This window comes from Psittacula echo, assembly GCF_963264785.1.
Source record: "Psittacula echo genome assembly, chromosome: 32".
Lineage (NCBI taxonomy): Eukaryota > Metazoa > Chordata > Aves > Psittaciformes > Psittacidae > Psittacula > Psittacula echo.
The window spans coordinates 305,558-316,043 of NC_137767.1; the positions used below are offsets into that span (position 1 = coordinate 305,558).

The 10,486-nt window shown below is 58.5% G+C and overlaps 1 protein-coding gene across 1 annotated transcript in view; it reads right to left on the minus strand.

Annotated features, from left to right (window-relative positions):
- NEURL4 (neuralized E3 ubiquitin protein ligase 4) overlaps positions 1 to 7,425 on the minus strand; it is a 74,860-nt gene extending 67,435 nt beyond the window's left edge. Inside the window, 5 exon segments of the mRNA XM_080636395.1 lie at positions 74 to 168; positions 395 to 469; positions 873 to 947; positions 3,317 to 3,770; positions 7,245 to 7,425. Coding sequence (XP_080492521.1) covers positions 74 to 168; positions 395 to 469; positions 873 to 947; positions 3,317 to 3,770; positions 7,245 to 7,421 — 876 coding nt within the window. The 5' untranslated portion in view covers positions 7,422 to 7,425.
- Between the last annotated feature and the right edge of the window lie 3,061 nt (positions 7,426 to 10,486).

Genomic DNA, 10,486 nt, shown 5'->3' on the forward strand with positions numbered 1-10,486 from the left:
TAAGGGGGAAACCACGCCCATAGGGGAGCGCCGGTCATTCACAAGCAGGGCTGAATGGAAGGGGGGTTCCCACGGGAGGTGGAGCCTCATTGGTCGGCGCGGCCGCAGGGGGCGGGGCTAAGGGGGAAACCACGCCCATAGGGGAGCGCCGGTCATTCACAAGCAGGGCTGAATGGAAGGGGGGTTCCCACGGGAGGTGGAGCCTCATTGGTCGGCGCGGCCGCAGGGGGCGGGGCTAAGGGGGAAACCACGCCCATAGGGGAGCGCCGGTCGTTCACAAGCAGGGGTGAATGGAAGGGGGGTTCCCACGGGAGGTGGAGCCTCATTGGTCGGCGCGGCCGCAGGGGGCGGGGCTAAGGGAAACCACGCCCATAGGGGAGCGCCGGTCATTCACAAGCAGGGCTGAATGGAAGGGGGGTTCCCACGGGAGGTGGAGCCTCATTGGTCGGCGCGGCCGCAGGGGGCGGGGCTAAGGGAAACCACGCCCATAGGGGAGCGCCGGTCATTCACAAGCAGGGCTGAATGGAAGGGGGTTCCCACGGGAGGTGGAGCCTCATTGGTCGGCGGGGCCGCAGGGGGCGGGGTTAAAGGGAAACCACGCCCCTAGGGGAGCGCCAGTCATTCATAAGCAGGGGTGAATGGAAGGGGGGTTCCCACGGGCCGTAGCCATCAATGGGAACCAATCGCGGTGCATGGATGTGCTATGGATACCCCCAGATCCCCCCTGGATACCACACCCCCACTGATAGAAGCCCCGCCCACTACGAGAGCCAATCCCTGCAGAAGGCACAGACGGGAAGCTCCGCCCCCGAGCCTTATATGGACAAGCCCCGCCCCTTTGCAGCCCCCAGGCCACGCCCCCTGACGCTTACCGCCCGCTGCTGGGTCGAGGCTATCGGGGAACTTGTCCGGACGCGGCTGGGGCCGGGGGGGGGCCGGGGGGAGCGCTGGAAGCACCGAGACCCCCGGTGAGCCCCAGTGACCCCCCCACTGTTCCCCCCCCCATCCCCATTCCCAGCCCCTCAATTCCCCCCTGGACACCCCAAATCCCCTCCGGCCCCCCCCCCCTAAACCCCCCCCATTCACCTCGAATCCCCATTCTCTGCTGCCCAAATCCCAATTCCTGCCCAAATCCTTGGACCCCATATCCCCATCGCAGTCCCTATCCCATCCCCATATCCCCATCCCTATCCTATTGCCATCCCATATCCCCATCCTGTATCCCTATCCCATCCCCACCCCGTATCCCCATCCTTATCCTATTCTCATCCCATCCTCACATTCCATCACTACCCATCCCAAATCCTCATTTCCATCTCCATCTCTATCGCATTCCCCACCCCTACTCCAACCCCACCCTATCTGCACTCCATCCATCCCATATCCCCATCCTATCTTATGCCTAATCCAATCCCATATGCCCATCCCAATCCTTATCAAATCCCACAATCTCCCCATCCACACCCTATTCAATCCCATCCTATCCAATTCCCAAGCCATTCATATCCATCCCCACCCTCATTCCCATCCATTCCATTCCATTTCATCCATTCCCATTTCCATTCCTACCCCATCCATCCCCATCATTCCATCCCATCCCCATCTCCATTCCTATCCATCCCATCCCACCCCATCCCCATTCATCCCCATCCCCATCCCCACCCCATCCCAATCCCCATCCCCACCCCATCCCCATTCATCCCCATCCCCACCCCATCCCCATTCATCCCCATCCCCATCCCCACCCCATCCCCATTCATCCCCATCCCCATCCCCTCCCCATCCCATCCCCACCCCCATCCCCATCCCCTCCCCATCCCCATCCCCACCCCATTCATCCCCATCCCATTCATCCTCATCCCATTCATCCCCATCCACATTCATCCCCATAATAATCCAATCAAAATGAAATAAAATCCCCATCCATCCCCATCCCATCCCAATCCCATTCATCCCCATCCCATCCCCTCCCCATCCCCATCCCATCCCCATTCATCCCCTCCCCATTCATCCCCTCCCCATCCCCATCCCATCCATCCCCATCCCCATCCCATTCCCATTCATCCCCATCCCCATCCCATCCCCATCCATCCCATCCCCATCCCCATTCATCCCCATCCCCATTCATCCCCATCCTAACATCCCCATCCCATCCCCACCCCATCCCCATTCATCCCCACCCCATCCCCATCCCATCCCCATCCATCCCCACCCCATCCCCATTCATCCCCATCCCATCCCCATCCCATCCCCATCCCCATCCCATCCATCCCCATCCCCATCCCCATTCATCCCCATCCCATCCCCATCCCATCCCCATCCCCACCCCATCCATCCCCATCCCCACCCCATCCCCATCCCCATTCATCCCCATCCCCATCCCATCCCCATTCATCCCCATTCATCCCCATCCCCATCCCCATTCATCCCCATCCCATCCCCATCCCATCCCCATCCCCACCCCCACCCCATCCCCATTCATCCCCATCCCCATCCCATCCCCATTCATCCCCATTCATCCCCATCCCCATTCATCCCCATCCCATCCCCATCCCATCCCCATCCCATCCCCATCCATCCCCATCCCATCCCCATCCCATCCCCACCCCATCCACATTCATCCCCATCCCCATCCCATCCCCACCCCATCCCCATTCATCCCCATCCCCATCCCATCCCCATCCCAATCCCCATTCATCCCCATCCCATCCCCACCCCATCCCCATTCATCCCCATCCCATCCCCATCCCCATTCATCCCCATCCCATCCCCATCCCCATCCCATCCCCACCCCATCCCCATCCCATCCCCATCCCCATTCATCCCCATCCCCATCCCAATCCCCATCCCCACCCCATCCCCATCCCCATCCCATCCCCATTCATCCCCATCCCCATCCCCACCCCATCCCCATTCATCACCATCCCCATCCCCACCCCATCCCCATTCATCCCCATCCCCATCCCCTCCCCACCCCATCCCCATCCCCTCCCCATCCCATCCCCATCCCCACCCCCATTCATCCCCATCCCCATTCATCCCCATCCCCATTCATCCCCATCCCCATTCATCCCCATCCCCATTCATCCCCATCCCATCCCCATCCCCACCCCATCCCCATTCATCCCCATCCCCACCCCATCCCCATCCATCCCCACCCCATCCCCATTCATCCCCATCCCCATCCCATCCCCATTCATCCCCATCCCATCCCCATCCCCATCCCCATTCATCCCCATCCCCATCCCATCCCCATCCCATCCCCATTCATCCCCATCCCATCCCCATCCCATCCCCATCCCCTCCCCACCCTCACCCGCCACCGCCAGGGCCGCGTCCTCGCCGCCGCCGTCGCCGCCCTCGGGGGGCGTGGCCACGCCGGGCGGGGGCGTGGCGGGGGGCGTGGCGGGGGGCGTGGCCAGCGGCGCCTCGGGCGCCACCACGGTGACCTGCGTGCACTTGCCGTAGAGATCTACCACGGCCCAGACGCGGGGGGGGAGCCCGGCCGCCGCCACGCCCCAGTCGCGCCCATTGACCCAGAGGCGCAGCTCCCCCCCCGCCGTGGTCTGCACCCCCACCCGGTCCCCTTCGCCCAGGGCGTCCAGGTCCGGGCCGAAGTCTTCCCGCAGGGATCGGCCGTCGCGGAGCACGGAGCAACCGGACACGACCCACGAGCCCCCCCGCAGCCCCGTGGCGCTGCTGGGGAAGTCCAGGTCGGCCGGGTCCAGAGCCGTGACCCCCACCTCGATGGAGCCGCTCCAGGAGTTGACCTGCGCAAGGGGAACGCGATAGGAGGGGATCGATGGGATCGGATGGGATAGGATGGGATCAACGGGACGGAATGGGATCAATGGGATAGGATGGGATAGGATGGGATCAAGGGGACAGAATGGGATCAGTGGGATAGGATGGGATAGGATGGGATCAACGGGACAGAATGGGATCAATGGGATCAATGGGATAGGATGGGATCAACGGGACAGAATGGGATCAATGGGATAGGATGGGATAGAATGGGATCAACGGGACAGAATGGGATAGAATGGGATCAATGGGATCGGATAGGATAGAATGGGATCAACGGGACAGAATGGGATCAGTGGGATAGGATGGGATAGGATGGGATCAACGGGACAGAATGGGATCAATGGGATCAATGGGATAGGATGGGATAGAATGGGATCAACGGGACAGAATGGGATAGAATGGGATCAATGGGATCGGATAGGATAGAATGGGATCAACGAGATAGGATGGGATAGAATGGGATCAACGGGATAGGATGGGATAGAATGGGATCAATGGGATCGGATGGGATACAATAGGATCAATGGGACACAATGGGATAGAATGGGATCAACGGGACAGAATGGGATCAATGGGATAGGATGGGATAGAATGGGATCAATGGGACAGAATGGGATCAATGGGATAGGATGGGATAGAATGGGATCAATGGGATAGGATGGGATAGAATAGGATCAATAGGACAGAATGGGATCAATGGGACAGAATGGGATCAATGGGACAGAATGGGATCAATGGGACAGAATGGGACAGAATGGGATCAATGGGATAGGATGGGATAGAATGGGATCAATGGGATAGGATGGGATAGAATAGGATCAATAGGACAGAATGGGATCAATGGGACAGAATGGGATCAATGGGACAGAATGGGATCAATGGGATCAATGGGATAGAATGGGATCAATGGGACAGAATGAGATCAATGGGATAGAATGAGATCAACGGGACAGAACGGGATCAATGGGATAGGATGGGATAGAATAGGATCAATGGGACAGAATGGGATCAATGGGATAGGATGGGATAGAATGGGATCAATGGGACAGAATGGGATCAATGGGATCGGATGGGATAGAATGGGATCAACAGAACAGAATGGGATAGAATGGGATCAATGGGATAGGATCAATGGGACAGAATGGGATCAATGGGATAGAATAGGATCAATGGGATCGAATGGGGTAGAACAGGATCAATAGGACAGAATGGGATAGAATGGGATAGAATAGGATCCACGGGACAGAATGGGATCAATGGGATAGAATAGGATCAATGGGATAGAATGGGATCAATGGGATCAAATGGGATCAATGGGATCGCAATGGGACAGAATGGGATCAATGGGATCAATGGGATAAGATGGGATAGAATGGGATCAACGGGACAGAATGGGATCAATGGGATCAATGGGATAGGATGGGATAGAATGGGATCAACGGGACAGAATGGGATCAATGGGATAGGATGGGACAGAATGGGATAGAATAGGATCAACGGGACAGAATGGGATAGAATAGGATCAATGGGACAGAATGGGATCAATGCGATAGAATAGGATCAATGGGATTGAATGGGATAGAATAGGATCAATGGGACAGAATGGGATCAGTGGGATAGAATGGGATCAGATGGGATAAGACGGGATCAATGGGATAGGATAGGATAGAATAGGATCGGATGGGATCAATGGGATAGGATGGGATCGGATGGGACCAGTGGGATAGAATGGGATCAATGGGATAGGGTGGGATCAATGGGATAGGATGGGATCAGATGGGATCAGTGGGATAGAATGGGATCAATGGGATAGGATGGGATCAATGGGATCAATGGGATCGAATGGGATAGCAATGGGATAGAATAGGATCAATGGGACAGAATGGGATAGGATGGGATACAACGGGATCGGATCGGATCAGTGGGATAGAATGCAATCAATGGGATAGAATGGGATACAATAATAGGATAAGATGGGATACAATAGCATACAATGATGGGATAAGATGAGATAGAATAGGGTAGAATACAATAAAATGGGATATGGAATCAATGGAATAGAATAGGATCAATGGAATAGAATGGGATCAATGGGATAGAATGGGATCAATGGGATACAGGGTATGGGACACAGGGGGAATGGATGGAGCTGCCCCAGGAGTTCACCTGGGATAGGGAATGGGAGGAATGGGGGGATATGGGATACCCCAACCCATTCCCTCTCTATCCCAGCCCCCGCCTCTCCCAGCCCAGCCCAACCCATTCCCAACCCATTCCCGTCCATCCCAATTAATTCCCACTCGATCCCAGTCCATCCCAATGCATTCCCACTCAATCCCAACCCATCCCCGTCCAGCCCAACCCATTCCCACTCTATCCTTGTCCATCCCAGTCTATCCCAATGCATTCCCACTCTATCCCAGGCTATCCCAATCCCCTCCCAGGCCATCCCAATCCATTCCCAGTCTATCCCAATCGCCCCCACTCTATCTCAGTCTATCCCAATGCATTCCCACTCCATCCCAACCCATTCCCCGTCCATCCTGGTCTATTCCCAACCCATCCCAAGCCCATCCTGTCCATCTCAATCCATTCGCACTCTATCCCAACCCATTCCCAACCCAACCCAACCCATTCCCTCCACATTCCCCACCCATTCCCTTTTTATCTCACCACATTCCCAACCCATTCCCACTCTATCCCAATGCATTCCCAACACATTCCTTCTACATTCCCAACCCATTCCCGCTCTATCCCAGCCCCATTCCCGCTCTATCCCAGCCCCATTCCCCCCCATTCCCGCTCTATCCCAGCCCCATCCCCCCCCATTCCCGCTCTATCCCAGTCCCATTCCCCCCCATTCCCGCTCTATCCCAGCCCCATTCCCGCTCTATCCCAGCCCCATTCCCCCCCATTCCCGCTCTATCCCCCCCCATTCCCGCTCTATCCCAGCCCCATTCCCGCTCTATCCCCCCCCATTCCCGCTCTATCCCAGCCCCATTCCCGCTCTATCCCAGCCCCATTCCCCCCCATTCCCGCTCTATCCCCCCCCATTCCCGCTCTATCCCAGCCCCATTCCCGCTCTATCCCCCCCCCATTCCCGCTCTATCCCAGCCCCATTCCCGCTCTATCCCAGCCCCATTCCCCCCCATTCCCGCTCTATCCCAGCCCCATTCCCGCTCTATCCCAGCCCCATTCCCCCCCATTCCCGCTCTATCCCCCCCCATTCCCGCTCTATCCCAGCCCCATTCCCGCTCTATCCCAGCCCCATTCCCAGCCCCATTCCCGCTCTATCCCAGCCCCATTCCCGCTCTATCCCAGCCCCATTCCCAGCCCCATTCCGGCTCTATCCCCCCCCCATTCCCGCTCTATCCCAGCCCCATTCCCAGCCCCATTCCCGCTCCATCCCCGCCCCGCTCCCGCTGCCCGCTCCTCACCTTCCGGTCGATCCGCACCGTGAAGACCCTCCCGGGCCGCAGCGGGTCCCTGCTCAGGACGAGCCCGTGGTTGAATTCCTGCCCCGGCTGGGCCCGGGCCGCGCTGCGCCCGCCCTGCGACAGGGCCACGAGGCGCCCGGTGCGCGGGTGCAGCTCCCCGGGCCCGCCCGCCGCCATCGCCGCCCCGGCTCCCTCTCCCCTTCCTCCTCCTCCTCCTCCCTTGCGCGACACTTCGCGACCTCGCGCGACGTTTTACGACACCGCCCCGCGCCCTCACGCCGGCCGGACACCAAACCCCCCCCCCCTCCCCGCCGCCCCACACCGATCGCCCCTCCCCCCCACCTTCACGCCCTCCCCCACCCCCAGCATCCGCTTCACCCCTCCCCCACCTTTCCGGGGCCGCCCCGCCCCCTCCCCCACAACGCGCATGTCGCGGTTCGGACGCGCTTTACGGCAGCGTGGCGCTCAACCTCGCCCGGGCGCGGGCTGGGGGGGGGGGACGGCGCGGCGCGCTTGACGGCAGAGCAACCGTTGCTAGGCGACGGGGCACTGCCTGGTAACAGCGCTGTCCAACAGCCCGGGGGGGGGGGGGGGGACCACAACAGGGAAAACATCCCTGATCCCATCCCTGATCCCATCCCTGATCCCATCCTGATCCCATCCCTGATCCCATCCCTGATCCCATCCCGATCCCATCCCTGATCCCTCCCTGATCCCATCCCTGATCCCATCCCTGATCCCATCCCTGATCCCATCCTGATCCCATCCCTGATCCCATCCTGATCCCATCCCTGATCCCATCCCTGATCCCATCCCTGATCCCATCCTGATCCCATCCTGATCCCATCCCTGATCCCATCCTGATCCCATCCCTGATCCCATCCTGATCCCATCCCTGATCCCATCCCTGATCCCATCCTGATCCCATCCCTGATCCCATCCCTGATCCCATCCTGATCCCATCCTGATCCCATCCTGATCCCATCCCTGATCCCATCCTGATCCCATCCCTGATCCCATCCTGATCCCATCCTGATCCCATCCTGATCCCATCCCTGATCCCATCCTGATCCCATCCCTGATCCCATCCCTGATCCCATCCTGATCCCATCCCTGATCCCATCCCTGATCCCATCCCTGATCCCATCCTGATCCCATCCCTGATCCCATCCCTGATCCCATCCTGATCCCATCCCTGATCCCATCCCTGATCCCATCCTGATCCCATCCCTGATCCCATACCTGATCCCATCCCGATCCCATCCCTGATCCCATCCCTGATCCCATCCCTGATCCCATCCCGATCCCATCCCTGATCCCATCCCTGATCCCATCCCTGATCCCATCCCTGATCCCATCCGTGATCCCATCCTGATCCCATCCCTGATCCCATCCTGATCCCATCCTGATCCCATCCCTGATCCCATCCTGATCCCATCCCTGATCCCATCCTGATCCCATCCCTGATCCCATCCCTGATCCCATCCCTGATCCCATCCTGATCCCATCCCTGATCCCATCCTGATCCCATCCCTGATCCCATCCCTGATCCCATCCTGATCCCATCCTGATCCCATCCCTGATCCCATCCTGATCCCATCCTGATCCCATCCCTGATCCCATCCTGATCCCATCCTGATCCCATCCCTGATCCCATCCTGATCCCATCCTGATCCCATCCCTGATCCCATCCTGATCCCATCCCTGATCCCATCCCTGATCCCATCCTGATCCCATCCTGATCCCATCCCTGATCCCATCCTGATCCCATCCCTGATCCCATCCCTGATCCCATCCTGATCCCATCCCTGATCCCATCCCTGATCCCATCCTGATCCCATCCCTGATCCCATCCCTGATCCCATCCCTGATCCCATCCTGATCCCATCCCTGATCCCATCCCTGATCCCATCCCTGATCCCATCCTGATCCCATCCCTGATCCCATCCTGATCCCATCCCTGATCCCATCCCTGATCCCATCCCTGATCCCATCCTGATCCCATCCCTGATCCCATCCTGATCCCATCCCTGATCCCATCCCTGATCCCATCCTGATCCCATCCCTGATCCCATCCTGATCCCATCCTGATCCCATCCTGATCCCATCCCTGATCCCATCCTGATCCCATCCTGATCCCATCCCTGATCCCATCCTGATCCCATCCCTGATCCCATCCCTGATCCCATCCTGATCCCATCCCTGATCCCATCCCTGATCCCATCCCTGATCCCATCCTGATCCCATCCCTGATCCCATCCCTGATCCCATCCTGATCCCATCCCTGATCCCATCCCTGATCCCATCCCTGATCCCATCCTGATCCCATCCCTGATCCCATCCTGATCCCATCCCTGATCCCATCCCTGATCCCATCCTGATCCCATCCCTGATCCCATCCTGATCCCATCCCTGATCCCATCCCTGATCCCATCATTGATCCCATCCCTGATCCCATCCCTGATCCCATCCTGATCCCATCCTGATCCCATCCCTGATCCCATCCCTGATCCCATCCTGATCCCATCCTGATCCCATCCTGATCCCATCCCTGATCCCATCCCGATCCCATCCCTGATCCCATCCCTGATCCCATCCCTATCCCATCCTGATCCCATCCCTGATCCCATCCCTGATCCCATCCTGATCCCATCCCTGATCCCATCCCGATCCCATCCCTGATCCCATCCCTGATCCCATCCCTGATCCCATCCCTGATCCCATCCTGATCCCATCCCTGATCCCATCCCTGATCCCATCCCTGATCCCATCCTGATCCCATCCCTGATCCCATCCCTGATCCCATCCCTGATCCCATCCCTGATCCCATCCTGATCCCATCCCTGATCCCATCCCGATCCCATCCCTGATCCCATCCCTGATCCCATCCTGATCCCATCCCTGATCCCATCCCTGATCCCATCCTGATCCCATCCTGATCCCATCCCTGATCCCATCCTGATCCCATCCTGATCCCATCCCTGATCCCATCCTGATCCCATCCCTGATCCCATCCCTGATCCCATCCTGATCCCATCCTGATCCCATCCCTGATCCCATCCCTGATCCCATCCTGATCCCATCCTGATCCCATCCCTGATCCCATCCCTGATCCCATCCTGATCCCATCCTGATCCCATCCCTGATCCCATCCCTGATCCCATCCCTGATCCCATCCTGATCCTATCCCTGATCCCATCCCTGATCCCATCCCTGATCCCATCCTGATCCCATCCTGATCC